This window comes from Caloenas nicobarica, chromosome 1 (genome assembly GCF_036013445.1).
Source record: "Caloenas nicobarica isolate bCalNic1 chromosome 1, bCalNic1.hap1, whole genome shotgun sequence".
NCBI classification, from domain to species: domain Eukaryota; kingdom Metazoa; phylum Chordata; class Aves; order Columbiformes; family Columbidae; genus Caloenas; species Caloenas nicobarica.
Genome location: NC_088245.1, coordinates 44,309,039 through 44,322,462, shown reverse-complemented (window position 1 = coordinate 44,322,462; position 13,424 = coordinate 44,309,039). Strand labels below are relative to the sequence as shown.

Sequence of the window (13,424 nt, the reverse complement as noted above, 5' to 3'; positions counted from 1 at the left end):
TCATACAATGACTGAATGAACCTCTTTTCCTGCTCTGCATTTTCAAAAGTGAAGAATGGGAAGGATACTTGAAAGAAGCTCAGAAAAAAGAAAGAAAGCGGGGGGAGAAAGTCCTGTGCTGATAGGCTTATTTTTAGATTAATACTTAGCTATTTACTTTTTCATTTGTGCTTTCTGGCTGTCTTCCACAGGTTGTGTAGGGTACCTATTTTCCCTTTCTTTTGTTAGCACAAGCAAATTGCTAGTTTTTATGACAGCCACACAAGGATGCTCCCTGGTTCAAGGTGCTGAAATGCAGTCTGGAACCACAAAAACCCACAAATGCAAAAATCCTTTCATTAAGGCAAGTGAAACTCTACACTAAAACCAGGGCTTTAGTCAATCCTCTAATACAATGAAATGCAAAATAGCAAGACCAACTGGGTGACATTTTAAATAAATACATTTTACAGGTACATTTGCCAGCCTGAGTTACTTTTGAGCCTACAGTTTCAGCTGTTGGTCTGTCTGTACAGTGATGCTGTGATGCTTAAAGCCCTGGAGTCCTCTCTTCTGAGAGGGCTTTCAGCGGGAAGGTTCTGCACTACAGCCACAATATTGCTTAAAGATTACTGAAAACATCCAGTGTCTTTTGCATAAGTGCAGCTGCAGCTCGATTACTGCTTTGGATCAGATGAGGAACTTTTGACGACGGTCTTCCAGTTGACCCCATTTACTCTGCTTGGGTTTGGGTGTTGGAGCACATGAAGGGATTTTCTTTTGGATGAAAGTGAACCAAAGACACATTCTAGCGCACTCCCATCCCTAATGGGTTTTCTGTTTTTAAGACCAGATTAGAGCTGGTCCAAAGCACGACCCCTGACATGTACACTTGTGGATGCTGGGTCACCAGAACCATTTTGCTCTGCAGATGGGCTTCTGCTGGGCTAGACTACTCATTAGTGTACACTTAGTATGTCTCATTAGATTCACATCCAAAGATAATGATATGTTCAGGAAATGATTTACACAGGTAAGCAGGTTTGTTAGTGTAAAGGGTGTTCATGGGCAGGTTTATGTACCCATTCAGTGCCTGAGGCATATATAAATCCAATTGCTATCTGTTGCATTATGTGTTCTAGGTCTGTTAACAGAAATACAATGCAAGTCAAAAAGGCTACGGAAAAATGTGAAACAGCCCCCAGATCAGACACTCAACGAAGATAATGAAGGCCATGACATGAAACAAGTGACATCTACAACTAAAATATACAGGGTAAGAAAATTCTTGTAATAGTTCGTAGAGTAGTGGTGATGTTTGAACTAAATGTGGCTAGTACAGTGAATACAGAGCACTTGCGAACTCCCTGGAGCTGTCTGTATTAAATAAAGCTCCATCTCACACTAAGTCAAGGAAATACGTTGAGTATAGAAGTAGTTCTGATATTTTTAGCCAAAACACAGTGAAGCATCCATAAAATCCATAAAGTACTTTTTCTGTCATACGTCAGGTATGTATCACATATGGTGAGGTGTGACATTAAAGTTTGAGCATACCTAGTTATTTGCTAAACATTTCCTTATTTAAAATAACAAACCACACAAACCCATGCAGTTTAGAAGCATTATACACCTCTCTTCTGTACCCTTTTATAGCAATCTCAGTGACAAGTGAACCTCTTGTCTGCTTGGTCTCCAAGTGTGAGAAATAGATGTGTAGCTTTTGCCTAAAGCAAGGGATGCTAGGTCATTTCTACGACTATATTTCATGATGGGCTTTTTTTTTGCCAGTATAGGAGAAAGTAGAATTTACCCCAGAACAGCAGAACCTTCTTGATTACATCATGGATTCATACAGTAAACAACAAATACCACAGGAGGTGTCAAAAAAACTAGTAAGTACATTGAAGAATTCATTTTTGAGATGCAGATAATGAAGCTGGGGATTACACAGCAGAAAATATTTGCATTTAGCAAAAGTAGGTGTAGTAAACAGAGAAAACTACGGGTAAAAGCTCACAGTTAAAACATGCTGCAAAGGGGTAGAATCTCTCCCATTCAGTCAGCAGTTAGATCGCATCTTTATTTATCAAACTTAAATGCTAAGGAAAAGCTTTCAACTCTGGAAACGTACTTCCATGCTCAAATCTAACTTTTATGATTGGAGCTTGTTTTTTTGCATTGTCAGTATAGGCAGTGATTTGAGTTTGACCTGCAGCCAGTCTTTGTTTCTATAAAAATACCAGCCTGGAAGCTTGAAAATATTTCATTTTTTTAACCCAAATTCCCAAAATTTTCCAAGTTTGGATTTTTGTTTCATCCCCTCTTCTTCCCTTTTCTTCTCTACCTTTTAGAAATTGCTTTTTCTCTTTAAGTTTTCTCTTCTAAGTTTTCATGGTAGGATGGAAAAAGGTTGGGAAACAGGGAGGAGAGGAAAAAAGTGTTTAAAAGAGAGATTTCTTTTTTTTACAAAACTGTCAAGTTCAATCTTAAAATAAACCCCCCCAAAAATAAACAACAACAACAACAAAACCAACAGACAAAACAGTGTAGAAAACTATTTCCTAAGTTGTCAACTTTGAAAACTGTAAGGAAGACACTTGCAGAGGCAGCGTTGAATAATCCGTAACTAACTTGTGGAATGTATTTCTATGGGAGGTTGAGGAGGTGAAACCCAAAAATATATTAAAAAAAAGAAATGGACAAATTCATGGATAGCAAGGTTTTTTAAAAAATATTACTGTATGCATAGAACTGCTAGCTCAGGAAATGTCTAAATCATCGCTCGCAAGACATGGCAGTGCAAGTGAGACAGGAAAAGACACCATCTACTTCATTTACTTCTTACATTGCCTCCCAAAATACCTGGTTTTGACAACCATTGGAGACAAATTACAGGGTTAGATGTACTTCTTGCCTTAACCAGTCTAATAATTCTTGTATTTCATGCTCTTAAATGTGAAGTGACAATGAATATTAACAGATTTTGTTTGGTTTGATTTTTAACAGTTACACGAGGAATTCAGTGCTGAAGGAAATTTTCTGATTTTAACAGAAATGGCCACCAGTCACGTGCAGGTTCTTGTGGAATTCACTAAAAAACTACCAGGTATATCCAGTGTGTTGGGGAAAATTTTGGTTTTGCCAAGCTCACATGCCTTTCAGTTCCCATTTGGAGATTGTTGTGTATATTTTGAAGACTATATAAAAATGCCTCCTCCTCTGACACACGTGCATTCTTCAGACAATGTCTAAAGAAAAGGAGCTTGTGCTCTGAGGAATAATATGTTGAATAATTCAAACTGTGCCATTCTGAGATGTGGCAGCCTTCACCTATTGACAAACAAAACAGTCAGAGAAAGGATTGTGTCTCTAGAGAGAGTTTATTTTCATATATCACTGCAAGGCCAAATAGTCTGCCTCTAAATTACCACTAACTCTTGCCAGACTCTGCTTCACTGGTTTTGCTGCTTTTCTCAGCAAAACCTCTAGGTCATGGCATCCACTGAATTGTGAGTCCTAACAAAGAAACTTCTCTAGTTTCTGGCACCAATATTTATGGTCCTTGCAGGGTGTGTTATGGACAAGCACTGAAAACCTGAGTTTATCATTAGTTGATGTTACCTCAAGAGTGAATACTGGGCATGGTACAGGTTCCTGGTAATTAAGGAAGGTGAACTGTAACGTTTAGCTGTATGAAAACATTATTTTCCTGACATTCCCATCATATTGAATGTTCCTCTGTGTGTTACAGGCTCGCTTCAAAGCCTAGCACTGCAGTTGTAAACGTAATTTTTTATGCTAACTGGGATAATGGCTCACAGGGAATGAAGAAGGAAGGAGCTTTGTAATTGAATAATCTGCTGTCTTCATTGTTGACTTAGGGTACATATGGCAGGATTTATCACTGTTTTGTTTCATTCTTTATCTTTTTCTGTGCTTCCTCACAGAATCAGGGGGTGGGTATAAGGTGGGTACCTGTATTGGCAAGTACAAGAAGAGTTTCCCATGATCTTCAGCTCCTCGTCCTTCTTTAGAGGAGCAGCTCTGTATTCGCACGTTACTAAATTCCTTCTGATTTCTTCAGTGAGTTTTAGAGTCCTTCCCCTCCAAAAAGAGAAACACATATTTAAAACACAGGAGGAAGCCTGGATGTAAACTAGTACCTTAGTCCAAAGGCAACATGAAATATCCTAAATTAGGTGCTTCAAATGCTGATTTTTGCCATCAGAGCACAGAAAGGGCCAAAAGCAGCATGGCAGAGGGAGAGTCAGATAGAGAGCCCTGGCTGAAACATAGCAGATGATGTTAGGCAATGCCACCAGGCTAGACAAAATCTCCACTATTGGTTGTGCTACACCACTGAATTTTGCTTATCATGTTCCTCTTAAAGTACCATGAATGCTTATGAGGAAAGGCTGAGGGAGCTGGGTCTCTTTAGCTCGGAGAAGAGGAGACTGAGGGGCGACCTCATTAATGTTAATAAATATGTAAAGGGCGAGTGTCACAAGGATGGAGCCAGGCTCTTCTCAGTGACAACCAGTGATAGGACAAGGGGCAATGGGTTCAAGCTGGAACACAAGAGGTTCCACTTAAACTTGAGATGAAACATCTTCTCAGTCAGGGTGATGGAGCCTGGACCAGGCTGCCCAGGGAGGTTGTGGATTCTCCTTCTCTGGAGACATTCAAAACCCGCCTGGACGCCTTCCTGTGTAACCTCATCTGGGTGTTCCTGCTCTGGCAGGGGGATTGGACTAGATGATCTTTTGAGGTCCCTTCCAATCCCTAACATTCTGTGATTCTGTGATTCTGTGAAGTCTAGTTCTCATAAACTTCAGTTATTTTCTGGAATCTGGGTTTCAATTTCCACAGCACTTGTCACCCCTGCTAACACCAGCATCAAGGTTAATCAGATACATAGCAGCTCATGTGCCAAAACTTCAGGAGAGGAAGTAGAGGGGACTTTTCTGTTGCTGCCTTATTTATCTCTAACATCCTCCCAGGCTTCCAAACCCTTGATCATGAAGACCAGATTGCTTTGCTGAAGGGCTCAGCAGTAGAAGCCATGTTCCTCCGTTCAGCTGAGATCTTCAGTAGAAAACTTCCTACGGGACATACTGTTCTTTTAGAAGAAAGAATTCGCAATAGTGGTAAGTGTCTTGTTTAAGGAGGAAAAAACCAAACCATACCATTACACTTCTGTGTCAGTATTTTGCCCTTGAAAAGCTAGTAAAATTGTTTATTAGCATTGAAACAGGTTTATCTGAATGTTCTTATATTAACTAGAACAAACGTAACTCAGCCTTAAGTCTAAAGGTCATAAGGTAAAGGTTTCTTTATAAATACATTGCAAGTATTATGATGACACAGTATCAAACAAACCCAGTGCAAGTCTCAAGTTATAAGCGTTCAAGAACAATGAAGTACCACCACATCAAATTATTCATATAAAATATCGACATTTATGCTTTCAAATGCAATTACTATGAGAAAGAAACAAACAAGAAAAGATTTTAGGATGTTACTGGAGATGACTGTAGGGAAACACATAATGTTAGGGTCAATTTGGTAAAACTGAATCACACTGCACAAGGTGCATAGAATTATAAACATGGCATGTTCTCAGTATGTTTTCTGCTTCTTAAGGTCCATCAAAGGCTCAGTGGCTATGACAAATTCTACTGGCTCTAGACACGAATCTTAATAATTAAGAAAATTATCAAAGATTGGATATTGTTTGTTCCTTACAGCATGAAAAGTTGTGTTTTGCTTGTTATGTATTACTTGTGCCCCAGTGATGCAATATTGAATGTTTTGCTCTTTTCTGTACTGACTGGCAAACTTTATCCACCCCTCAGCTACCTATCATTCAAAATACAAATGTAACAAAAACTCCGAATCAAAATGTCTGTCTACAGTCAGAGAGAATGCTTTGACTCTGACTTCTGGCCTTCATTTTTAATGGTCAGAAGGAGAAGAGATATGATAATATTTAACCTCAATACTAGTCATAGAAAGTGGCTTGAACTCAGTTCTGAAACTCTTTAAATCAGTAATACGAAGGTACTATTGACATAAGCATAATTAGACACATACTTACATACCTCAAACCCTAAAAAGAAGATAGGAAACATGAGAATAACTCTCTGAAGGTGTGTATTTAGTTCAGCTTAGTACACTCAATTCTAGGTTTAGATTTTGTAGGGTTTGTTTGTTTCTCATTTTGATTTATTATAAGAGGCTACTGTTTGATGGACTGGAAATGGTGACTTTAAGAGTGATATGGATGGCCTCTGGTCCAGGTTCTGCGGGCAGAGAAGTATGCCAAGAAGGCCAGAAATATTTCCTAGCAACTGTAATGAGTTGTCATGGATCCAAATACCTTCATTAAGAGATTTTTCTACTAGAATATAACCTAATTTTTTAATTAAAATAGGTCTTAGAGAAATGAATCCACATGAATACATGATTACTGAAAGCTTCTGCTCCTCTAATCTGTACAGTGTCAACTGTTAATAAAAAGCAGAAGCAGGAAATACTTTGATCCAGAATATTACATAAGCTATTATGTCATACCAATTATTTTTTCCTTACTCATAATTTTAAAATACTTAAATTCTCTGCAACTCTGGAGTCCAGATGAGATGCAATATCATTTTTTGCAAGCTAGTACTAGACCTAAAGAGAGCATTTCAAATCATTACGTGACTAGCTGGAATATGACATCGTATCCTGCAGTAATATGATTTACCTGTCATGAAATAGATTGAAAAAATGATATTTTGTGTAGAAGAAAGTTTCAAGACAAGTAATGATTTCAAATGTGGTATTATTTATTCCAAATAAAGTTTTCTGCAATTGTTTTTACTGGGAAAAAAAAAAAAAGACCAAGGTAAATGAAAAAGGAGTTCTGGATCAGAACAAAACCTGGGCTAAATAGTTTGCAAGAAATGAATCACGATAATCATGCACGCACATATATATATTACTGTGCTTGGAAAAGGCTCTCAAAAAGATTTTTCCTCAAGCCAGGATCAAGTCGGGGATGCAAGAAGAAATACTGCTGGAAGAATTGCTCTCTCCCTGTATTACAGGAGAATAATGTATTATCCAGGTTACTTGCTGCTGTCTGCATTATTTCCCTTCATTAACAGCCAGAATACAGGACAAAATATCCTTTTCCATTTCTTTTATTTCTCGACTCTCTGCAAATTCAAGTCTATTTAAACACATTTTCCTTGGCTGCACTTAATGAGGCTGTGACAGTAAACAACAAAAGCAGCTTGTAAATCTTTGCATTTGTAGCAGTGTTAACTTAATTGCCGCTGCTGGTGCTATTTAACTGTTAGTGCTGCTGCACAGACCTAGAAGTCACTCAGAAGGTCCAGAGTCTCTCATTTTGGACTGACATTGCTGCATGCTAGACTGTATCTGTCAACCTGGCAATGTCCCTTGCATGAAAAGGCTTAAATTTTTTAAATGCCCCTCTGCCTATGTTTTCAGTATTGGTAACTGCCTGTCAGTTAGTTGTATCACTTCCTTTGCACCAAAAATGCAAACAAATTGGTTTATAAGAGAAAGGATTTTTACTAGGTAGGTTTGACTTTTGCATGCTTGCCCAGTGTATTTCTCAGTGTTCACTGAATTTTCATAGGAATCTTTGCTTGTCATCACAGAAGTTACCAGAGTTTTTTTGTTTGACTTTAAAAGCTCACATTGGTGCAATTTTGCTGCATGTTTTGTTTTAGTTTATGATAAATTCCAGAATTACACATTTAGGCAAATTGAATAATTGTTGGAAAATAGCTGCTACTGAAACATCTTTATTTTTGTGGTTTAAATCATAAATCCTGAGTTTAAACAAAATGAAATAAAGGCATCCAAATTCTTCTGTTATCATTGCTTACACATACAGGTTTCAAAAATATTAAACATGCAGTTCACACCCCTGCATGTCACAGGGCTCAGTACCAGGGCTCTGGGTGGAATAATAGCCTGTACTAAACGTGATATTAGGTTAGAAACTTAAGCATCCTCTTCCAATCTTAACCAGTAAGGATACATACTACTAGAAACAGCAGCTGGCCATTATCATGTCATAGACCAGTCCAAGAGAGAAAATGGATAGAAGAGATTAAACTCAAGGCAAATAAAGGAGAAGACCCAAGAGAATTACACATAAATTTGGAGATAGGGACTTTTTTTTTGGCATACACCTCGCTGAAAAACAAGACTAAACACAGAAAAAACACTCTGCTGAGTTGAGAGTTTAGAAATTAAATTTATGGGTAACAAATGGAGAAGAAGCATCAGGATTATTCATGGCTCCCAGAAAGGTCCTAAACACTGTCAGGCCATCAGCCATAAATTATTGCTGTTAGTCAGAACTTCTGTCCACATATTTTTAGGTGCAGACAATTGTCTGAATGTCACATAAATCCTATTGTGAAGCCTTAATGTCTGTATTCCTAAAATCAGGGGTGGGGATTCTGCCTAAAAGTCACAAGCTGTCCAGACTTCTGTCACCTGCCACCATGTCTGCTTGGAAGCTGCTCTCACCTATTAATATTTATGCCTTCCCTAGTCTGATTGTACAGAATGGGGTTTTTTTCCTGATAAAAAAGCCAGAGATCTGGTGGTGATGACCTTTGAGCATTAGCAGCCTTTGCTTTTATTCTCATGCTGATGAGGTGTATTTTTATTTCTTAGCTTGAACATATTGCTCGAGTCCTGGTGCATCTCGGTGACTGCCTTTGTTTGTGCCCTTATGGTCTTTCTCTATAAGGTGTTATGGAAATTCTTTCATTAACTGCTCCTGAGACTGAAATCCTCTCCTTCTCAGTCTAATATTGAGACTTAATGAGAAATGTAGACATTTTATTTAATGGTAATAAGAGCTCGTGCAACTTACTCATCTTATTTGATGCTTCACAACGCATACACCGGTTGTGAGTGATTGATGCATTCTGTGAAAGGCTGACATCCTAGTAATTTACTATTTATTTTCTTTCTGGTTTTTTGAAAGCAAACTTTCTCCATTATCTAGCAGTACAATATTTTTAAAAACAGAGTTGAAATACTGAACGTTTTTTCAATGAGCATTTATAGCTCATTTTCCTAAGGACACCAGCTTTCAGTGGTCATGAAAAGCCTCAGATTTTTATTTCATCATTTTATTCTACAGAGCAGTCCTACTAATTTCAGTATCAGGGCATACGATGCTGTCTGATATGGACAGAAATGGAAGAATCTGGACCCAAATTTTCGGTTTGCAGCAGGACACCTGACATTGTGAAATATACTGCTGTCTGCCTGGATGGGTTACAGGTGCTGAAGTACAGTAAGATACAAGGGAAAAAAGAATTAGCCACAATTTCAAAGTATTGGCAAGAAGCCACCTTTTGCCCTTGAATGTGGATATAAAGCCTCCATTGATTTGGACAAGAGACTTCTGCAACCAAGGCCAAAATTTGGCACTGGAACAATGGATACTTAATCATGCTGCCTTTGGCTTCTATTATTTGATTATTAGTACTGAGTAACTGTATTCCTTCAAAACCTCATTGTGCTGGGGTTTGTGAAGAGAAACAAAATGAAATGATCTTCACTGCTGAGTCCAAATAATCTAAGAGAAAGCAACCTGGCCAGTATCTAGCCCCTTCTTTCTAAAGGTACCTGCAAATCATACGGGTCTAACGCTCCAAATGGTCATATGCATCCACACAGAAGGAGTCATTTACCGTCCTGTGACTCGACCCAAAACTAGCACACTGCCCAAAATATTTGAAAATTAGGACCACTTTAAATGACAGTGTAGGAAAGTGCTTTTCTGTTGGTACTGCACAACCTACCACACTGACTTAGCCAGTGCCATGTTCCTGAATTACAAATAAAACTGATAAAAGTGTTTAAAACATATCTACAGAGTTAATTTATACCCATGAAAACAAGACCAGATGTCAGAGGACCCAATCTCTTTTCTTCTGCGCAGGTGTGCTTCCCCAGGCCAAAAACTTATTTAAATAGGCTCAGCCTACGTGGCCGAGCCCAAGGCAGCGCAGATGCTGCTGATGTGTGCCAGACCACGCTTCCCTCCTGACTGCTGGCACTCAGGCCACTGCCAAAGGATAGTACATGGCAATGTCGTTTGCATCCTCCTTGCAGGTTTGGTTTGTTTGTTAGTTTGTTTTTAACTAAGGTTTCTTTGCTGAAAATGATGGCTTCACAGTGGCCCCATCGAAGACTTCTGAGAAGATCTTTTTGTTTTCTATCCTGGTTGCGAGTTCTCCTTGGCACGTGCTAACCTCTCATTTAAGCTGGCCATTTACCCTCTACAAGGTGATGGCAGAGCAGAGGTCACACGAACATGCTCTGGTGTATCTTCTCTACTGGCTAGATTTCCCCCTTCTCAGCTCTCAGCATCAACATGGTGAATTTGGTCAGTGTTTAAAAGGTCACTGATGCGTTTGAACAGGTTAGAAGGCAGAGCTCATATGCAGCATATAAAACAGTTCCAGTAGATGAAAGACGGTGAAAGAGAATACGTAATTTTGTGAGTAATTGATAGATTTAATTTTCATAAAACAGCTACTAATATACCCTTGGTTTAATATTCACTGGCACCTCCATGTTTATCAAGAAAAAAAGATCTCTTTATCCATATTAATCACACAGTCCTATTTACTGTTAATTAGTACTTACTCTCAAGCTTTCTTCTTGCAATAGACTAATCTGTGCAGTTTTAATCAACAGCCAAAATAGAAGAGAGAATACTGGTTTCAAAAACCTGGCAATACTGACTTGATATCACAGTAAAAACATCTATTCCAGGATTATGTTAACCAGATAATTAATTATGGCCTGACACTGCAAACCTTATGAAAATATCAGTCATTTTACTTTCAGAGAGAAATCATAGGATCAAAACTATAAAAAAGGCCAGGTCTAAAACCATGCTGTGTGTCAAGCTATGGATAGAAATTAAATTGTGCAAGAAGTAAGGACTGCTGAATGAATAATGCTCATGGGTTTAAATCTGCTCCAGTCTAATGCCACAAGTCTGTATTCAGTAAAGCTAGTACTTCCCATTGACTGCCATGGGGTTCACAGCCAGTCATCCATTAACACAGTGAAATCAATCAAATTAATTGCAGTATCTCCCACAGATGATAGAATTGGGCTGGTGGTTAGGCAGAAATCCATGTCATTCAGAATGATGCACAGTGCAACACGAAGGAGGGGCATCTTCTTATTGCCATAATGCTGCATGAAACTAAGTTTGGGAAACCTTTTTGAAAAAAAAAATGTTAAGAAGGATGCACCATTAACATGGCCCAGGAAGCTCTTCCTACCTGACATGGTACTGGGCAGTGCTCTTGTATGATCTAAATAAAGAGGGTTAGATGGAGCTAACTTTTCTGTTCTCAATGAAGACAGAAATATAACTTTATTGATTTGGGGTTTTTTCACTTCTGGAGTATGATTTGTAAAAATGACATCCGAAAAGTCATAAAGTCATAAAAGTCATAAAGTCGTCATAAAAGTCATAAAGTCATCTGAAAAGTCCTCCTCTAGCCTTTCCAGTTACAAGCATCAAATCGCCTTTAATTATTTTTCTGATAACTTGAATTGAAGTGACAACTTCTTGTACAGTAGATAAGAAAAAAAAAAAAGCGAGAACTATAAACATCTGTTTCCTGCTTTTCTGCTTTCTGGTGGAGCTTATTAAATCCAAACCGAAGCATTTTCAATCACATTAGAAAACAGCCCCCTCTTGTGGTGGAACAGTGGTTCTGTAATGTGCATACAGGATGATGAAATAACAGGGAAACTCCAGCACAGATGGGATGAGGGCAAAAGGAGTAACCAAGAAAAAATGATCCTAGTCTCCAAATTGCTCATTTTGCATGGTTTAATTCATAACTGTCTTGTGACACATATCTGTTTAAAGATTTCAAAGTTCCATTCTCTTTAGTAAAAGCAGGATAACAGTTGTGTTGTTGAAACATCCCTTTTTACTCCCTGTCACCTCTTCTGTTTTATTTTCTGTTTTATTCACCCATCCATGCTTTAGTTTCTTAATGTGAGATTATAAGCCTTCTGGGGCAAAGATTGTTTTACTGCATGCTTATCAGTACCTTGAGCAGTGAGAACCTGAATTAGTTACTCCACACCCTGTTCATCAGCATCATTTTCATCTCACTTTTGCTATATTGACACCAGGACTTGAGGAGCTTTGTGGTCAGCAAATCAATGAATTCATCCAGCTGAAAACTAACCTGACCCCCCCCCAAAAAAAGAGAAAAAAAAAATCAAATTGTGAGTATGAGAAACAAATGATGGGAGACTTAGTCACAGCCCACTTCCTCCCAGTTCCTGACTGCTGCCAAGATGATCATGCCCAGAGGCACAATACCTTGCAGAGAGATGTCTAAAAATATCCAGTTTGTCTTGGACTTTTTTCATGTCATTGCTGAGCTATCCTTTCACAAAAGGAATTCGTTTGCTCTGCTCTAGGGCTCAGCTAGACTTATTTTTCCTGTCTCTAGATTCACGTGAACTTTAAGACTCGGGTGTGTCACATGTGTGTGCTCCTTACATATGCGATATTGCAAGGAACTTTGGCATTTAAAATTACCCAAGAGAGAACCAGGCAGTTCCCCAAAAGTTAGCAATAAGAAGTGTTCCAAATTTTAAATAGTTAACACTGATGACTAATGACATAAACCTCACAGAACGTTAGATGTGATGGCAATTCTTTGCTCAGTATAAAGCTCCAGTTGTGTTACTAACTTCCACAGGATGAGCTGACACACATCACATATATCTGCTTAACTGACTTGGACTCTTCTCAACAGTGTTGGACTTGTTAGAAAACCAAGATTTGTGGCTTGTTATCTGAAGTGAACACAGGTTGTTCATGTCACATGTTTAAACACACCATCCAGCCACAAAACAAACCACATCCTGCAAGACCATACTTTCACTCTGTTGGGACACATAATTATTCCAATGAATAAGTTCCCACTTGTTCATAGTTAGTCAAGTGACTTCACGTCACCTTTCTTTGAGTTCCACCTGCTGAGTTTCATTTTGAATTTCCCCTGTTGGAGGCACTCCAAACCTTAACGGTCCTGGACTTCAGACTTCTTTCCCATGGTTTCCACACAAGTTATTAAGTATTCTCCCAGAACAGCTCAAAATTATGTATAGAATGACAAGAAATCTTATGATCCTCCTCTGTGGGAACGGAGGAGGTTTCCATCCTTTCAGCCAAAGAACACCAAAAGGCTTCTTGCTACAAAACCACTGGTTTAGATCTTTGTATCTCGTTGGTGCCACAGCTTCAGAGTTGCAAGCAGCCATTGTCAACAGTTAAGTGGCTGCTCTGAGTGACTCACCAGTTTAAAAAAAATGAATTTGATGTCACAGGACCTACTTCTCTT

General features: G+C 38.6%; 1 protein-coding gene across 3 annotated transcripts in view; it reads left to right on the top strand.

The window, feature by feature from the left end:
• NR1H4 (nuclear receptor subfamily 1 group H member 4) overlaps window positions 1-13,424 on the top strand; it is a 35,253-nt gene that overhangs the window by 20,134 nt on the left and 1,695 nt on the right. For all 3 annotated transcript variants that reach the window (XM_065654144.1, XM_065654136.1, XM_065654150.1), the window contains 4 exons: window positions 1,122-1,255; window positions 1,776-1,874; window positions 2,989-3,088; window positions 4,983-5,129. In XM_065654144.1, coding sequence (XP_065510216.1) covers window positions 1,122-1,255; window positions 1,776-1,874; window positions 2,989-3,088; window positions 4,983-5,129 — 480 coding nt within the window. The remainder of the gene's footprint in view (window positions 1-1,121; window positions 1,256-1,775; window positions 1,875-2,988; window positions 3,089-4,982; window positions 5,130-13,424) is intronic.